Source organism: Anser cygnoides, chromosome 4 (assembly GCF_040182565.1).
Source record: "Anser cygnoides isolate HZ-2024a breed goose chromosome 4, Taihu_goose_T2T_genome, whole genome shotgun sequence".
NCBI classification, from domain to species: Eukaryota; Metazoa; Chordata; class Aves; order Anseriformes; family Anatidae; genus Anser; species Anser cygnoides.
Window position 1 is genome coordinate 68,980,599 of NC_089876.1, and position 20,120 is coordinate 69,000,718.

The window sequence follows — 20,120 nt, forward strand, 5'->3', positions numbered from 1 at the left end:
ACTTTGTTTACACAAAATAATGCTTCCAAGGGAACAAGAGATATGTATGCTGAGAACACAGCAAGCAGCTCTAGCTAGGAACCCGTTAAACATTAACCTCTACAAGTCTGCTCACTATTGGCAAGAGATCATAGTTTTACTGGGCAGAGTGCACACAAGTATAGTTTAGAAGACCTCTAAAAAAGATAGTATGTATGATTTATTCAAATACTTGCAACCCCTCTGTCCTCTCCTTATTTTCCTCCAATCCATGTTGTTTTTTTTTTACATGGCATTCATTAGCACAGGATTATACAACGGCTCCAACAAACTGGCCACTTCCTCTTATTTTAATTTTGCAGCATATCTTTACATTGAACATGACAATGAGAAGATCTTTCCACCATTAAAATGAAAGATGCAGCAAAAGCTACCAGAAGGTAGCAGACCTAACAGTCACATTCTCAAGCTGCTTAAGTTCTTAGGCTGCTTTGAAAACTTAAAACAAACAAAGCAAAATCAGAGCCTCAAATATGATTTGAGCTGAAAATCTGCTGCTGTCAATACTGGCAGTCTGTTTGATGCTATCCTTCAAAACACAGAAAGTACAAAGAACATGTACTCATTTCTAATATGTCACACTTTGGTAACTAAGTATATTTTGGAATATATTATGCTTTTTAAATATCCTGCAAACATTCAGATCAAAAAATATTAAATCATTTAAAAATATGTAAGATATTTTTGAGTGTAGCTATACTGACTCCCAGCTCTACTAGAAGACGTTAAATAATTGCACATCTTCGGAAATCTGACCCTCACTCTTTCAGAACGCTCTCTGGTGCTGGGATTCAAATAATAAACATAACCCGTGATTTTCAAATGCAAGCGTTTAGACAGGCACCTGCATTCCACATGGAGTAATAAAAACATCAAGTTTTAGTCACATTTCCAGAACTTAACAGCAGAAGCCTGTGTTACTGATGAAACAGATTATGCAATTACACCAGTTTTGTACTTGAATGGGAAATTACTTTTATTATGTATATATGCATTTCTGCTTATCTCTGAATTACTGAAGCTTGAGAATTCTCTGACATTTCTGTTAATTCAGCTTAAGTGTGGCTTGTGAAATTTGTGAAACTATGGGATGAAATCTGTTGTGCTTTAAACCCTGATTTCATTTAAAGCCAACAATACAGCGACTATCGTGTTGGGAGAAATAAACAAGGAACCATAAAATGAGTAACATGCATCCCAAATACAGGCACTACCCGAGCATCACTCTGCTAAACCATTGCAGACCTCCACAGAATGCCATGAGGAGTAAGGTTTACCGGCAAATGCATCCTTTCCATTCTTATATGAAAAAACCTCTGCTACAGCATACTGAATACAAAACAAGTTCAAGCCTCTGTCTGAAATGTAGGAGCTTTGTTTTGCTCAACTGTGTGTGCTCATCAGTCAGTGTAACCTAAATGTTTACATCTGAAAAATTACCCGAGACCAACTCACTGTCAAAAGCTACCAGCAACCACTTCTGCATCCCACTTTAGCCTAAAAAAAATCCCACCTGTGAAAATCATCACCTCCCACGTATCAACTTTAAATGAAGCAAGAGTCTCCAAAACACATTCAAACTAGCGTACCTGCTCATCATGGCATCAAGACACACCATCAATCCCCAGCACTATTACTAAGGAAAAATTTCTACTATTAAGAGTAGAAATTAAATTGTCAATACCCATTCAAGACACTGTCAAAATCCAGGTTTTGGACTAAACTTCTCTTGATGACTTCTACACAAGAACAGAGAAGAACATGGAGAAAGCTAGAGACTATTCACTTAACTTCCTAATTTTGATTGTCAATATTCTCTGCAAACTCTCTCAGGCATACCCAAGACCATCTTTTAGCTTTGGGTTAACATAGCTGTGGATCCCGACCCACAAATCAGATTCTTAGGTAATACTGCTACAAATGCTAATAATTGTTAAAAAGAACTAGAGTACAGCTGGCTTGTCCATGCCCCTCAAAAACAGAAAAAGAACTCCATTCAAATCCCGGTCCAGTGTTCTTACACCTAGATCACATTAATTATAGTGGCCCAAGGAACACATCTTCTTCCTCAGTAAATCTATCTTGCTGATAAAGAATTTTTTCTCCCTTTGCCACATTCTTTGCAAGTCATACAAAATGTAGGTTTCAGAATGCACGAGATTCCACATAAATAAAAGCTTTAAACCAATTAACTGTAGAGACCTCAATGATTAGAAAAGATTAGAACATCCCTAGAATGCTCTTTGACCTATTTATTCTTCAAGAGAATAATCCTTTAATGTCAAGAAGCGCTGACACTAATAAAGACAGGTGGTTAAGTACTCCAGCTCCTATCTTCCTCCCACATGAACAAAGAAGCACAACAGGTCAAGGGTATCCTTACAGGAGAGACTGAATCATGGGCAGGGTATAAGTTGCTCGACAATGTTTCTTACTCAACAGCTCTTGCTGCACTTACTCCTCTTCATGTTTGTTTCTTTAGACAGACAGACAGCCCAGGATTATTGATGGAATGGTGAAAGTATTAAATTACATATTTATTTTCAATTGCATACTTAAGTTCATTTTAGGGAGGTGACTAACATCAGCAGAAAAGGCTGAGAAAGACCCTGGCAAAAAAAGATTAATCTCCCACAACGTGAGTAGCTAATACTACTGGCTCTAGATGAGAACCTTTGACAAAATTTTACCATTTCAATGGAATGAGAAAATACTTGCAATAGTAGCTTAGCTTTATTTTTTCATTATACTTTTTTTTCCAGACAGACTAAACTGTACTATTTCCTTTATCCATTTCCATTACTAAGTAAGAACAATTCATACAGCATACTTGCATCTTCTACTGTTACGTGGCTGGGATGCAAAGTTCAGACTGAACAGAATACTACCCTTGCATGTACCCTTTCCAGTAAAATGTTGAATGGGCATAAAAAGTTAGGCTGCTAGTTTGCCACCTTCCATCATTTATCAGCAGTCCTGTAGATCCAGGGAGTCCCAGTTGACTGGAGACTAGCAAATGTGATGCCCATCTACAAGAAGAGCCAGAAAGAGGATCCGGGAAACTACAGGCCTGTCAGTCTGACCTCAGTGCCAGGGAAAGTTACTTAGCAGATCATCTTGAATACCGTCACAGGACAGACATAGAACAGTCAGGTGACCAGGCCCAGTCAGCATGGGTTTATGAAATGCGGGTCCTGCTTGACTAACCTCATCTCCTTCTATGACTAGGTGACCCACTTAATGGATGAGGGAAAAGCTGTGGATGTGGTCTACCTAGACTTTAATAAAGCTTTTAACATCATTTGCCACAGCATTCCTCTGGAGAAACTGAGTGCTCATGGCTTGGATGGGTGTACGCTTTGTTCGGTAAAAAGCTGTCTGGGTGGCTGGGCCCAAAGAGTCATGGTGAATAGAATTAAATCCAGTTGGAGGCCAGTCACAAGCGGTGTCCCCCAGGCTCAGTACTGGGGCCACTTCTCTTCAATATCCTTATCAATTAGGAGATTCAATATCCTTATCAATCCTTATCAAGACGAGGGGATTGAATGCACCCTCAGTAAGTTCGCAAACTACATCAAGTTAGGCATGAGTGCTGATCTGCTTGAGTGTAGGAAGGCTCTACAGAGGGATCTGGATAGGCTGGATTGATGGGCCATGGCCAACTGTATGAAGTTCAAAAAGGCGAAATGATGGGTCCCGCACTTGGAGGACACAACCCCGTGCAATGCTACAGGCTTGGAGAAGAATGGCTGGGAAGCTGCCTGGCAGAGAAGGACCTGGGGGTACCGGTCGATAGCCAGCTGAATATGAGCCAGCAGTGTGCCCAGGTGGCCAAGAAGGGCAACGGCATACTGGCTTGTATCAGGAATAGTGTAGCCAGCAGGAGCAGGGAGGTGATCGTCCCCCTGTACTCTGCTCTGGTGAGGCCTCACCTCGAGCACTGCGTTCAGCTTTGGGCTCCTCACTACAAGAAGGACATCGAGGCCCTGGAGCGGGTCCAGAGAAGGGCTACAAAGTTGGTAAAGAGTCTAGAAAACAAGTCTTATGAGAAACGGCTGGGCTTATTTAACCTGGAGAAAAGGAGGCTCGGAGAAAAGGAGGTTTGGAGAAAAGGGGAGACCTTACTGCTCTCTACAACTACTTCAAAGGAGGTTACTGTGAGGTGGGGGGTCATTCTTCTCTCCCAAGCACCAAGTGACAGGACAAGAGGAAATGGCCTCAAGAGGCACCAGGGGAGGTTTAGGTGGGATATTAGGAAACATTTCTTCACTGAAAGGGTTGTGAAGCATTAGAACAGGCTGACCAGGGAAGTGGTTGCAACACCATCCCTGGAGGTATTTAAAAGACGTGTAGCTGTGGTGCTTAGGGACATAGTTTAGTGGTAGACTTGGCAGTGCTAGGTTAACGGTTGGAACTGATGGTCTTAGAGGTCTTTTCCAACCTAATGGTTCTATGATTCCGTGATTGTAATGATTATACAGTGTGCTCTATTTTAATGATGCAGATAAAATTATTTTGTTGATCAACTGGCATTATCATCATTACTGCTGCGTTTGCTTTCTCCTCCCTATCTGGTTCTTTTTTTGGCCTCACAAATTGCATCATTGGAGAGGACAGGACTGTTGTATTTTCAGTTCAGTTCAAAGGCTGCTAGGAAGCATTGTGTCTATTTTGTTAGACGTTAAATCCTAAGAGAAGACCTTAAAACAAACTCAGACTTCATTAACACAAAGCTTTTTGTTAACTAGGGCACAGACCCTTTTTCCCACAAAAACAATTAGACAGATTATTTTCTGATATTAAGAATGTGCAGCTTCCTGAGATTTGCTAAAATGTCATTCAATTTACTACATCAGAGTATTTGGCCCTGTGCCCCAAAACAGAAGAGTTATTACACAGGATTGTTTGCTGACTGACTCTATGCAGGGGCTTTGAGAGAAAAAAACAGTCATTGACATTGCAGTGATTAAGTCTGCAAATGTCAGTACTAATTTTTCATTAAAAAAATAAAAAAGTTTCATGGTAAGCTTGTAGGGAGGATCTGATTTCAAACACACAAACCCACCAAAAAAGGTGGCCTTCAAATAACACTTTCAAAAGCCATGTTTACAGCAAACAGAAGGAGTCAGTCCTTCACCTGACAGGGAACAAGTTATGAAACTCCTTGCTAGGTGACACTGTGGAAGAAAAATATTTACATGTATGCTAGGGGGTGACAGGACAACTACTTTGGACATCATTAAATACACAAAGAACATCAAAACCAAGAAAGCCCCTCAGAATAGTAAGGAGCTAGTAGAGTAATTGAGGGAAACACCATATATGTCGCCCCCTGTTCTGACTTCTCTGGACATCCACTTATGGCCACAGTGGGAGGCAGGAAATGAAGCTAGATGGACCCCATGTCCGTGCCAATGCAGCCATTCTTATATAGGATGAGCAACCATTAAGAGGATTACCCAGTGAATTCAATGCTGCGAATGATTGCAGAAGCGATGCATTAGCTGATTGCACTGGGATAGACTGCAGCAGATGATTCTTGACTGGGTCAGCAGCTGTACACCACTGAGGAGGGCATATTCTGTTTCTCTTAGCAGCATCCCACAAAACAATGCTATGCAGCTTTTGCTTCAGGTAGGTGGCAGTTAGGGTCATGCCTGCGATTCCTCCCTAAGCTACGAAAAAAGCATATACCAGTGTTGTTCATGGGGCAGTCCAGAAGAAAGAATGAATTTCAGAGTCCCTGTCTCTCCCTTCATTTGACATTGGAGCGGGGAATATTACCCAAACCAGTGCTGTTCCTCGCACAAAATTCTTCTGGAGCATGGCAGCTCAGATGTGACAAGCAGCAGTGCTGTCAAGGGTGCCAACACATATGACCAAGTGACGCGCTTGGTGGATGAGGGAAAGGCTGTGGACGTGGTCTACCTTGACCTAAGTAAGGCTTTTGACACCGTTCCCCACAACATTCTCCTCAAGAAACTGGCTGCTCGTGGCTTGGACTGGCGTACGCTTCGCTGGGTTAGAAACTGGCTGGATGGCCGGGCCCAGAGAGTTGTGGTGAATGGAGTCAAATCTGGTTGGAGGCCGGTCACTAGTGGAGTCCCCCAGGGCTCGGTACTGGGGCCGGTCCTCTTTAATATCTTTATCGATGATCTGGATGAGGGCGTCCAGTGCACCCTCAGTAAGTTTGCAGATGACACCAAGCTAAGTACGTGTGTCGATCTGCTCGAGGGCAGGAAGGCTCTGCAGGAGGATCTGGATAGGCTGGAGCGATGGGCTGAGGTCAACTGCATGAAGTTCAACAAGGCCAAGTGCCGGGTCCTGCACCTGGGCTGCAACAACCCCAAGCAGAGCTACAGGCTGGGAGATGAGTGGCTGGAAAGCTGCCTGGCCGAGAAGGACCTGGGAGTATTGGTGGATAGTCGGCTGAATATGAGCCAGCAGTGTGCTCAGGTGGCCAAGAAGGCCAACGGCATCCTGGCCTGTATAAGAAGCAGTGTGGCCAGCAGGTCGAGGGAAGTGATTGTGCCCCTGTACTCGGCTCTGGTGAGGCCGCACCTCGAGTACTGTGTTCAGTTTTGGGCCCCTCGCTACAGGAAGGACATGGACGTGCTCGAGCGAGTCCAGAGAAGGGCGACCAAGCTGGTGAGGGGTCTGGAGAACAAGTCTTACGAGGAGCGGCTGAGGGAGCTGGGCTTGTTCAGCCTGGAGAAGAGGAGGCTCAGGGGCGACCTCATCGCTCTCTACAGTTACCTGAAAGGAGGCTGTAGAGAGGTGGGGGTTGGTCTATTCTCCCACGTGCCTAGTGACAGGACGAGGGGGAATGGGCTAAAGTTGCGACAGGGGAGTTTTAGGTTGGATGTTAGGAAGTACTTCTTTACCGAAAGGGTTATTAAGCATTGGAACAGGCTGCCCAGGGAGGTGGTGGAGTCACCATCCCTGGAGGTCTTTAAAAGACGTTTAGATGTAGAGCTTAGGGATATGGTTTAGTGGAGTACTTAGTGTTAGGTCGGAGGTTGGACTCGATGATCTTGAGGTCTCTTCCAACCTAGAGAAATCTGTGAATCTGTGAATCTGTGAATATGCAAGAGAGCCATAGCAATTACAGAGCTGCTCTTCCTCCTCCTCACAAAACAAGAAAATACAGAATCTCTTCCCAACCGTGCAAAACAGCTCACGGTTAGTTAAGGCTCCATAAACCACATGAAGTACCAAATAATTTATACTTTTAAGACTAAAATTGTGGTGCCAATGCCATGGGGATTTTCAAAGGCATTTTCTAATTCTTGTGGTCATAGATAATTTCATGAATGCTAACTGGACAGAATGACTAATTTTAATTCAGGCATTAATTCAGACTCATCATTTAGTGGCACAAATACCTTCAGGAAAAATGCAGACAATGATGTAACATGAGCAATGACTTAAAAAAAAAAAAAATCTTTTTACTATGCTTTAAGTATCCTTTCCTTTTGTATCCAGAAAGTGATGAAAACACCCTTGTTAGAAGGAGAAACAATGTTAGCAAAGCTGTAAAACATGTTTTTATCTGAGGATAAAAGATGAACGTAACGAAGGATGAAACATCTAATTACACGTATTGGATTTTTACCTTGGTTGCTACTGACATATAGGAAGAAAAGTACAACTGACTCAGTATCTATCTGCTGTTCTACCTCACTATCTTTTACACTATACTTTAATAACCACAATTCAGCAGAGCTCTTTGAGACAGAAGTAATAAAAAGACAAATCTCACACTTTGCAAAAAACACATCATTGCTTTTCAATATGAAGCTAATACCCTATTCGGTTCCCCTTTCATTTCCTTTTGTTCTCCCAAGTCTGTTTATATATATGAACTTTTACCTGAGACCAAATCTCTTAATAAACTGCTAAAGGTTACTCTGTTGTGCTTCAGTACAACCTTAACTTATTGCAATTATTGCCACGAAACACGTACAAAGGTCTTGGTATGAGAGCAACAGAGAGACACATAAATCCATTATTTTTAGAGAGGACCACAATATAAAAAAGGAAATGACAAACATAGCAATAACCTTGTGATATACCTCAATATTGGCAACTACATCTGTGGAATATCATGGTATTTTCGAAGAAGAAAAGAAAAACATGTCTCTAGCAGCCCAGGAGGACTGGTTAGTGAATGCTGCAAAAAGTTACACTGGTAATGGTGGCATCAAATATAATCCCAGAATTTGTGAAAACGTTACAGACTTCACTGTGTGAAAACATTAATCTTTCATGCCCATCCCCACAATTTGTAAGTCCCTGTCATGTGTTAGCTGGCCGAGTTAAGGTGCCGTGTAACAGGTTAATGTCCACAGCTCGTCATGGCTGAGATACCCATAAGGAACATGCAGAAGAATTTAAGATAAAAAATAAAATAAACATTTACAAAGTGACACAGCAACACTGCTCTCTTGCTGGGTGTACCCAATGTGTGTGTGTGTGCTCAGTAACAACAGAGCTGAGAGCAGTTCCAGAAGAACATTCTATTCTCCCTGGCAATTTTGAAAACTAGAGTGTGATTTATCTATTTACTGTAATGTTATTCATAAACAGAAAAAAAGTGTGATCTAAAAGAAAAACATGACCTAGCTATGGGAGAAACCCAGGCTCGCCAGATCTCCATCTCATGTTACAGTTCCTTTAATTCAGTCTTAACTGAGTTTTAACTCAGGACAAGCTAAGCTACATTTCTGATCTAAAAATCACAAAGAAAGAAAATCTTTTTTCACACATGGAATTCAGTAATGTTACTATTAAAAGGAATATCTGATGTGGCAGTAAATTAGAGAGTCCTAAGTGTCTCTGTATTATTCTGTTTGCCACTGTAAGATTTCCAACATGCAGAGGACAGAGCCCTTTGTTATTACTGAAACTGAGATGTTCACCATTGGTAATTAAGGCCAAATGGTGCTGGGATCTGACGGATAGATCAGATTTTCAAGAGCATACATACTCAGATGCATACAGAGCATGTCTCCTTGTGTCCCTCGCACCACAGCCTCCTGTTGCTCTCAGACTGCCTTGAGCCCTGCTTATTATACATAAGTTTTAGGGCACCAGAAATCCTGCAAAGCAGTAGACTTTACAGCTGCACCAATGTATACCAAGCAGTTTCTCCTGGACAAACTGTGATCTTCATAGTATTCAAAGGACGACTTATAAAGAATGTAAAGGATTTACATCGAAGTCAATGAGCATTTCACTAATCGGTTATAATGGGAAAAAGAATTAATTCTGTGCTGAGCCCTTCTGAAGTTCCCACCTTGAAAGCATCACAGATGAAGCTAATGGCAGAGACCAGTATGAATTAAAACACCACAGGCTGCAAAATGTCTTGAATCCCAGCACTCTGGAATAATTTTGAGTGCCTACAATGTGCTGTTGTTACAAAGACAGCATTAACACTGCCGATTTATACAGAGTGGGCACAATGCTTATTATTTCGTGCAACCTGATTAATTGAACAACTAATTCATGAGAAACCAAATAAACACTGGGGAACATGAACAGGAGGAACTGAGAGATGTGTCTTAGAAAGAAAACTCTCATCCTTCTACCAAACCCTTTTTCCCCCTGGGTACAGCAAGGATGCTCAGAAACATCTGGCTACAGGAGGGGCTCACGTGCTTATTTTTACTCTATCTTGTTTCTTGGTACATCTTTGATGCTTCCCTTTCTAACGATATTGTACTGACTGAGAGGAACTGCTCCCAAATGCTAAACTGCAATGCCATCCGCTGCTTCCCCCCAAAATAAACAGACAATGAATGAAAAACATTTCAAATAAAACATGTGCAAATACAGATGTGAACACACATACACATATGGATCCTATTTTCTCTACATTTTGATTATGCGGTATTATCAATGGGCAATGTTATTATCACTGAGTATTTGTTTAAGCAAAACATTGTCAGAGAGCAAAAGCAAAGTTCCTAAACATCACCACTGCAGAATTTGCCAGCTGGTTTTGAAGGAATTCTAGTATACTAGAAATATAGACAGCAGGACAGAAAGAGACATTTGTTATATGCCCCTATTCCCTTCAAATGTGCTAAAGCTTAGCAATTTTATTCTCACAAAGTACTAAACTGAAAATATTGTTGGTGAAATTCCAGCTAAAGAGATACCAGCATAATATTTTTTTTTTTTTTACTTTATAGGGTTCTACGTTAACATTATTTGTGTAAATATTCAGTACTGTATTTAGTAACCACCACAAGTGACAGATTTATAATCTAATGAATGTTTTAATGATCTTCAAGAGCAGAAGTATTCTGTTTTAATATTACATATCTAGAGTTGTCAAAAACAGTGGAGTTAGAAGCACTGTAAGATTATTCCAAAATTACACGAGGCATTGTTTGAGGATGATCTGTTTTTTCACTTGCTTTCTGTTTACAGCCTAAACAGAGCAGTCCACCTCACTTGAGATTCAACAGTCTCCTATAGGTGAAAGGTTTGGAGGCTTATAAACTTTCCCCTACAAATCTCGTATTGCTCATTTCCTGTCAGCTCACATCTTAAAATGTCATTTAGACTGAATCACTATATACCCTTACTATAAACATGCCCATCTGCTCACGGGTGGACAACTGTGAAGTGAATACTATCTGAAGGAATACTAAACAGAAAAGCAGAGACAGATTTCCACAGGTGCTCTTTATCCTCACTTACTTTTCACCCATCTTTCTCTCGCTTGAACCTACTCGGACACTTGGGTGCACTCTGGCCCAGGCAGGAGAGAACTGATGTGACTTGCTCAAAAAAGGGCAATACCGAATGAAATACCAGCATTTGTTGAGACCTTCAGGAAGGATTTTCAAAGGAGATCAGTTCCCTGTGCCTTCTGAAGAGAAGGAGCTAATGCCATACTGAAAACCAGACATTAATACGATGCTAAAATGGTCCCACGCATTAAAGAGGCATAAAGGAAACTATCTAGACCCTGCAGGCTTAGCCAGGGCAGTATATCACGGATTAGAAGCAGATGCCATTTTCCTGATATAAACAAGGGATCACTCTCATGTCTGCAGCATGCACAACCACAGGGCCAGAGCACTGAGATCGCAGGGAAGGGTGACTATTTAGAGTGGGGGAGCACATCCACCATTGTGTGTTTTCAGCAGTTTCTCCTAGATCTTGTCAAGGGATTAGATCCTCATGCTATGGTATTTAAGTGAAAACAACTGAGGAAAGGGGAAGGAAACATTTATTAGTAAAGATCTTTCTTTACATATCTGAGGAAATAATCAGAAACCCCATGACTTTCAGAAGTGCTTAGTGGAAACGGAGTTTTACCACTGCCTGTAAAGAGAGCAAAGTCAAGCCATGATGGAGAACTTGTTGACTGTTCTACCTTTCCTATCTCTTCCCAGGGATGAAGGGCTCAAATCCTACCAAGACCTGAACGATCCAATCTGAGTGTTTGACTGAATAAGCAAGCAAGCACTCCACTTCAAAACAGTGCCTGAAGGCAGCTGGACCATTCTCCTTGCCATAAAATCCACACTTAGGGGCTTGCCTGGCTGGGTTGGGCACCACAAATTTTGCACCCACCAAGCGCCATCAGATCTATCTACATGTGGTGGTGGCTTGCCTGCCTCCTTAAAAACCTAACAGCAGGCTTGTAGAACACAGTGCACATATTTTTGCTGTCATTTCAAGTAAGAAAGATCTGTTTTGACGACTAAGCCTCCCAACTTAAGTGGGTACTTTTGTTAGAAGTCTGGGAACAAACTGGATAAAAATGCAAGAAGTTACTTGGGTTGTTTTGAAACTATTAATTTTTGCAAAAGCCAAAGAGACCAATTTCTGTAGCTCTTCAGGGAGTGAAATCCCCCTGTTCAGAGGCCATCAAAAGTACCTTGATAACATTCAGAATGTTAAAATTGTACCTTTATAATTTTACTTGAATTTTTAACTTTAATTTTAATGTTATAAATTCAATATTATAAACGGACTTACTCTCTCTTCTGCATCAGTTGAACAGGGCTACATGTTCTACTATCCAATAGGGAAAGAAGGGGAAAGCCCTTTACATTCCTTTCCCAAATATGTAATCAAGGCAGGAGCAGCATTAAATCCTCAGCATATTGGTGCTTGTTTCTCAGTGCAAACGTGCTCTCAGCTGACTGGTTCTTAAAACTAACAAAGCTCTGTCAAGAAGGCATTAGAGGGAAAAAGCGGGGGAAGAAAAAGCCAAAAGAAGCACAACCCTGTAGCCCTGCATGGCAAGGTAATAGATTGTATGTTTTTTCTCTAAAATACTGACCTAAAAAGCATTATACTATTAAAGATGGCACATTTTACCTGGAACCAGTGAAGGCAGTAATTCCAGAAATCTTTCAAGAGTCTCATAATGCTTTGCCTGTCCAGATTGTCCTGGCCTCTGGAACTAAAACCAAATCATCTTCACTGCTTATCTTTGATCATTAATGAGTAACATTACCAATGTTATTCAAAGGTTCTATTTTATTGCAGTTGTAACAGTACAACACTGTCTAGCTGTACAATATAGGACTACATGCAACTGCAGTTTGAATAACACATTAAATTCTTTTGAAACGAAAAGTCCTAGTTCAGAATGATTATTTTTGTTATTACTGTAGGTTTCTTAAATCAAGACGAAAAAAATCATCTACACTGCAACTCAAAACTGACTGTCTTTAATTACCTGAGTTATCATTCAGTTCACTGCCACAAAAATCAATCAGGACCATAACTGAATGCTCTAGGAATTCTTCTCCAAAGCAAATCATAAACATTTATTATACTACACTGAAACTTAAAATGTGATAAATAAAGAGCAGTTCAGATATACCTAAAGAATAAACAGTTCACACCTGACTCTGCCCAGAAAAAAAATATTTATGATCCTTCCAAGTCAGAAAAAGACAACACTGAGCAGATAGCTAATCGGAACACTTAATCCACTTCTCCACCCATTTCTAACTAGCAGATCCTATCAATCAACAGCGTGAGAGTCTTTCAGACCTTCAATGGATCTGAAAATTAAACTGAAGCTTGGAAAAAAGTCTTTGAGATTGTAATGATAGCTGGCTACAAATGAGACCTGCTATACTTAAATATATATATATTTATCCTGTTTTGGAATAAAAAAATCAAGTTTATTTTGGGGAAGGAATTTCCCATAAATGTATGTGTTTCTGAAGGAAGTACATGTTTTATTTCTACCTGCTAGCCACCTGCCTAGAAGATCTTGTGGATCTCATTCTACTAAGTGGAGTGAGAATCTAATGAAGTCATTCTAGGCAAGGCATCAGGAATCCGACAGTTCAATTTCCCAGGGAAATGGAATCTGTTCCAAGATAAAAGTTGTTTTGTAAAAATGGCACTTTTTTATTTCTAAATAGAGGTTTCCAAAGAAAAATTTATCATCATTTCTAACTATAATCTTACCATATGCCTGAGCAATGAACGAGAGGATGTTTTACAGTCCTGGGAACAAAGCAGGGACTGGAAGGCAACTTGCAGAAACTTCCTGCTCCCTTACTTTCTGAACTATGATCCAGTGAGAAAACAGGCTAAGAAATCACTTTACCTGGCACAACTTGTCTTTCCCAATGAGTGAGCAATCTTTGAAAGAGGAGATATAACTGGTGTGATGTAACCTGCACCTCCTCAGTTCACGAACACGGCAAAAATGATAATTCAACTAACACACCTACAGAATCAGAATCTCTTTTCCCCATCTCAAAAATTAACTTTTTATTCCTTTAAAACAGATTTTCTTTAAGATGCCACAATCTGTACCTGACTGAAATACTCTTACTCCTTTTAGAAGTCTGTAGCATTGTGGATTTCCCCTAGCTATGACCAACACGGTAAACAAGATGCAACTTGCTCCACTCAAGTTCTGTTTTTCCTTTCCAATACACTGCTCAAAGAGAAGTACACGCTTTCATGACTTTATCTGCAAGATCCACATTCTTGTTTCCATTTTAAAAGAGCAGTACTTCTGGCAATAAATTCTGTGGATTTTTCCAAGAGCGAGTGAAAATCTTAAGATACCCAGCTCACGAGGTGTCAGGAGATGCGTAAGTTCAGAAAGCTGGTAAACATCACCAGGCATATGAGAGGAAGTACATTCCAATACTAGGATGGCATGTTTCTGGGTATTTGCTCCAAAATCATGACTGAGGGTTGACATTGGCTTTAAAAACCATGGTCGTAAGTGGATGATGTGAAGACAGCTGAGACTTCAGGGAGAAAGAATGATTTGGGCATCAGTCAGTGGGTGGTGAGCAACTGCATTGTATATTCTTATATTATTATTTTACCTACCTTATTAAGCTGTCTTTATCTCAAACCATGAACTTTTACTTGTTTACATTATTTTTCTTCCTTTGACTCTCTCCCCCATCCCGCTGAGCATGTGCTGCTTAGCTGCCTGCCAGGTTAAACCACAACACATGCCTACCTAGCATGGCCACTACTGAGGTAGGCCTGGTATCTAACCTGCATCAGGATAAAGGCAGCAACTTGAGCCACACAGAGGAGTGGAAGCAAGTTACTGCATGGATCCAGAAGAGAAGCCCTTCTGCCTGTTCAGCCTCCACTACTGAATATGTATGAGGCTTTATGTATGGCAGACCAGAGATGTGTAAAGATGGAAAAATAGGCATCTGGGCAAGTTCTCCCTCCAAGGTCAGATCAACAAAGGCCAGATCAACCAAGGCCTTGTAACAAGTGCAGTATTAAAACCAGCACTATGAAGAAACAGCAGCCAGTTGTAGTCACAGGTGACTCCATTCTCAAAGGAACCGAGGCTCCCATCTACAGAGCAGACCTTCTTCACAGACAAGTTTGCTGCATTCCTGGATCTTGAATCAGGGATGTTATCAGTAAGGTTTTGAGCATAATACAGCCTTAGGACTATTAAACACTCTCCATCTTTCAAGTGGGTACCAATGATGCAGCTACAGGAAGCCTGAGGTGTATCAAAAAAAGATTTCAGGGCCCTTGGGAGACTACTAAATGACTCAGGAACACAGACAGTGTTTTCCTCAATCAAATTCTAGACTAGTAATGAAAATTGGCCTATTAGTAGGATCGATTTGTAAAGCTGTAGATCAATCAATAACAAAGAACATTATTATTACAGCACCTGCCTCCCACTTATCTAAAAGATTTCTGAATTGAAGTTGCAATAAACCTGCACTATTGATTTGCTATACGAAAGTGCAATATTAGAGATACTCACTTTTACCAAAATAATTCTTGATAGCTCTTCACACACTGGCTTTTCTTCTTCCTTCTTCAAGCCTTCCGATTCAAACAAGGTGTTGTAACTTTCCAGCATTTTAGTCATTATCTTGTTGCAGATCTCTTGTTCTTTTATACCTTCAAATCCAGAGGGCACACTAAAGTTGGATGGAACATGAAGTAGAACATTAGATACTCAAGAGTGAACCGTTCTCACACAGCGTCTCTGTAATGTTTTTATTGTGGACACAGGCTAGCTAGCAGACACAGGAAACTGTCTGGGAAAGAAGGATCATAGCTATGGTGGTAACAACTATTAGGTTTGTTTGCAGTTTTTCTTAGTAATATTAAATACTGTATCTGTTGGTCAAACTATCTCCTCCACAAAGTCTAGGCAGAGATCTAATTGAGAAAACCACCAAATGAGATACCACTAACCTTGCTAAAAGTTGGGTTGATGACTGCGGCACAGACAGCATGAGGCATTTAAATTCTCTGAACTGTTACTGGGAAGAGTCAGATTCATTGAAAAAGTGATCAGTGATGATCTCTAAGGTATATGATGAATCAAATAAATAAGAAAACCCACATGCTGAGCAGAACACTAAAAGGAAATGCCAAGCAAGATCTCTATAGCTTAAGGTGACGCCATGACATATATCACATTTCTTCATCTAATTTTGACTGGCTATTTGTCTTGAAGATAGTCTAATAACTCAGAAAGATTTTTAAAACATAGAGATGGCAACCCTGTCATGTGTTTAAAAAAAAAAAACACAACTCACAACTGAGCACCCAGTTAATAAGCATCTAATGATCATCTGTTGGAATGTAGGTGTTTTGCATGTTTTATTGAGCATTTAAATTTAAACCTTTAAATTCTGTTTTAATGTAAAAGTAGGCTCTCTGAAGAATCTCCTTCAGCATTAAAAATATTTCTCCAATCATAAAGAATTTCCCGTAGTACAGCATTCCCAGCAGATGTACTCTGCTCTCAATGACCCATGAAATGGCCACAATGATGTGAATTCTATAAAGAATTATAAGGTAGCAGAAACTGAAAATCAGGAGGTAGAGAAAACCCAGAAATAATTTAAAGGGAAGAAGCAGGTGAGGAAAAAAAACCACAATAGAAAAACATTCCAAGTATTTTTTGGCTGAGGACATCTACGTGATTTTATGAGAGGAAAAACAACCTAACTCCTCCAAAATTGAACAAATGCCATCTGAACTATTTTACAGAGATATAACTTGAAAATAAATAATTATTTACTATAACCAGCAAATTAAAAATTACAAATAACTGGCTACTGTAAAACTGTACCTATTGTTTATTGGAGCCAAATGTTAATTTAAGTAAAAAGGCTCTGAAAGCAGATACTCCCAGAAACCTGCCATCAAAAAAAGGCCTTGTAGGGTTTGCATGTTACTGATCCTTTTCAATACTTTACTCTCTGCAATGCATCTACCTGTCAACAGTGAGAGGATCCTACTGCAGCAGAGTGTATCCGTGTAAACTCTAAAGGAGGTTCTTTACTGATGCCATTTCAACATCCAATATATGCAACAGAGTTGCAGGACCTGAAGTTTAAATGAACAGAACTATTTTACATGGCAGAACCATTGCCAACTGTAAAATGGGTCAGTCTCAGGAGCCTTAAATCAGATGATTCCATTAGTGTGGAACCTGGCCTCAGATTACATAAAAAATTGGGAAAATTTCTATGGCTGGATAAGCATGGGTCCAACTCACTTTTAAGAATGTCATATATTCACTAGAAGATAGTAATGGTCCTGAATAAAAGAAAAGTGTGTGTAAGCATGTAACAGGACCGTGTGTTCTCTGGAGTTGGCTGAGCACAGTTTGCTTGATTCAGGAAAATCTCAACTGTCACCTTCCTGATGTATTTCTCCAAAAAAGGGCAACACTAACATAAGCCTGGCAACCCTATGAACCTCTTTTCTAGGAAATGGCCTGAAAACATACTCCAATGATTTCAAGTCAAAAAATGACTCCAGATAGCTTCAGTGAATTTTAGGGCAGAATTTTGACTTAAACCACATCTGCTGGGAGCTATAGCCAATGCCTCCTATAGCCAAAAAAAAAACCAAAAAAAAACCCAAAAACCAAACCAAAACAACGATAACCACACCTGTTACATTCCCTCTCTGAATGTAACCAAGCAGGACAGCATGATTTGCTTTACTCTAATGGCAGTATAAAGTAAATCATCCGTTGCCATTCTGTCACTAAAACTGGTCCACAGATTTTACAAGATTTCTTGTTAATTTTTTCCTTCAGTTGCTGCTATTAGACCTCCACTGTGGTAAGGATTATTATATTCTTTGTGCTATCCATGCTGACCTTTTCCTTGCAATAAATCTGCAGCTCAGCATATTTAAGAAGTTTAGATTATAAGTACGCACTCATCTTGCATATTCATAGAAATTAAAACCCATCTGTTGTCACACTGTATGCAAAAGTCCAACTGGACTTTTCTGAGACTGTATGTAAAAAAAGAATATCTTCAGTTTTGCTTAGTCTGAAAAGCTATGAAATATCCAAATTTCACTTCAGATCAATAGGAAAAAAAAACACAGTTCTATGAGAAAATCTCATATAACACTTCCATGATCCACATCCTTCTCCTTTGATACTTTCTCACGTTCTTTTGGAAACACCCTGTTAAAGCATTTCAACATAACTGTGTTCATAGCGATGGCTCCTTCATGTCTAATTCGCATGTTAATTAATTGTGTTGTCTATTGAGTTAAATGCACAATTTACTCTGGTCACAAAATGCTTAAAGGTTGGACGTGATCACCTTATAGCCACATACAAACTACTTCAGTACCAGAATCACAGACAGTACAGCAGCAGTAGAACAACAATTTCTATACCAAAAAGACACTTTCCAGAAGGGAGATATAAACCTGTAATTTCTGTGGTCATTTCAAGAAGAGAATGTTGATGGGTTCATGTCTATCTTAGAGAATGTAACAGAAAAATGTCACTGCAGAATTATCCCTGCCTCTGAAAGCCCTGTGGGCCTGGCAGTTATACGGTCTTCAAAGCCGCAAGTTTCATCCCATCCAGATTCACCTCAGTTGTCTCTTACTACAACAAAGTGGTTGATGAAGCTGGTGTGTGAGAGCTTGCTGAGCTGTGAAGCTTCGGAGAACCGTGAAAGTACAGCATAAATACCTGGCTGTTTGCTGAATGGCTTTGCTGTCTCAGAAGGAATTTCCGCCTGATTCTCTGAGACAGTTTAGGGTGACAAAATCCTCCAGCAAAATTCTGCATCTCCAGGCATATCCTAATATAAGTTGTCGTCACTGTAGTTACTGTTAAGTAACCCTGTTAGGGAGCTTACAGCTCAGTGTATGTGCTGAAAAATCCCAGGCCGGTGATGAGTGCTGTCCCTGAGGGATCTGTCCTGGGACCGGTGATTTTCAATACCTTCATCAATGACATAGACGATGGGATTGAGTGCACCCTCAGCAAGTTTGCAGATGACACCAAGCTGGGCGGTGCAGCTGATACACCAGAAGGAAGGGATGCCATCCAAAGCGATCTGGACAAGCTGGAGAAGTGGGCCCGTGTGAACCGCATGAGGTTCAACAAGTCCAAGTGCAGGGTGCTGCACAGGGGTCAGGGCAATCCCAGACATGAGCACAGACTGGGAGAACACATTGAGAGCAGCCCTGCAGAGGACTTGGGGGTTCTGGTGGATGAAAAGCTCACCATGAGCCAGCAATGTGTGCTTGCAGCCCAGAAGGCCAGCTGTGTCCTGGGCTGCACCAACAGAGGGGTGGCCAGCAGGTGGAGGGAGGCGATTGTCCCCCTCTGCTCTGCCCTTGTGAGGCCCCACCTGAAGTGCTGCGTGCAGGGCTGGGGCCCCCAGCTCAAAAACAATGTGGGGCTGTTCAAGTGAGTCCAGAGGAGGGCTATAAAGATGATCAGAGGACCGGAGCACTTCTCCTATGAAGAAAGACTGAGAGGGCTGGGGTTGTTCAGCCTAAAGAAGAGAAGGCTCTGGGGAGACCTCGTTGCGGCTTTTCTGTATTTAAAGGGGGGGTCATAAAAATGGAGAGCTCAATCAGATAATGACAGGTCAAGGGGGAATGGTTTTAACCTAAAAGAAGGGAGAATTACATTAGAGGTTAGTAGGAAATTCTTCACTCAGAGGGTGGTGAGGCGCTGGAACAGGCTGCCCAGAGAAGCTGTGGATGCCCCATTCCTGGGGATGTTCAAGACCAGGCTGGATGAGGCCCTGGACAACCTGATCTAGTAGGTGGCATCCCTGCCCATGGCAGGGGGGTTGGAGCTAGATGATCTTTAAGGTCCCTTCCAACCCGAGCCATTCTATGACAGGCAATGATAAAAGCAAATACCCCAGTGTTTCCCCCTCAGATTCCTAGGACACTCTACATTTTCCAGAGATGCTCAGAGAAATCTGTGCACTAAGCACAGTGGTCCGTATTAAGTATTTGGAAACAATGTGCTTTGTCTAAACGAAGCACCAGCACTAACAGTATCTGACTTTGCTCTAAAGGAGCAAAGGTGAATCAGTACCAGAAGTCTTAGAGGATTTTAAGATTGAAATTGGTGAAGCCACTTTCAAGCACAAAAAGTCGTAGTTGTCAAAGTTAGTGTTACTTAGGAATATGTCTAAGCCCTTAGCCCTTTATTTCAGGCTATCACACCCAGCAGTATTTCACATTCTGCACTGTGCCCTCCCATGCCTGCTTGCCCATCCACCACAGCTCTGTGCCACTCATGTCCATGCAGACCAGTGCTCACTTGTTCTCTGGGT

At 41.0% G+C, this 20,120-nt stretch overlaps 1 protein-coding gene across 8 annotated transcripts in view; it reads right to left on the bottom strand.

Annotated features, from left to right (window-relative positions):
* The window catches only part of FAM13A (family with sequence similarity 13 member A), a 137,566-nt gene that overhangs the window by 92,926 nt on the left and 24,520 nt on the right, over positions 1 to 20,120 (bottom strand). For 7 of the 8 annotated variants that reach the window (XM_048052161.2, XM_048052159.2, XM_048052154.2 and 4 more), the window contains one exon: positions 15,302 to 15,461. In XM_048052161.2, coding sequence (XP_047908118.2) covers positions 15,302 to 15,461 — 160 coding nt within the window. Of the gene's footprint in view, positions 1 to 15,301; positions 15,462 to 20,120 lie in introns of those variants that run through there. The other variant, XM_013196927.3, reaches the window with a different exon arrangement.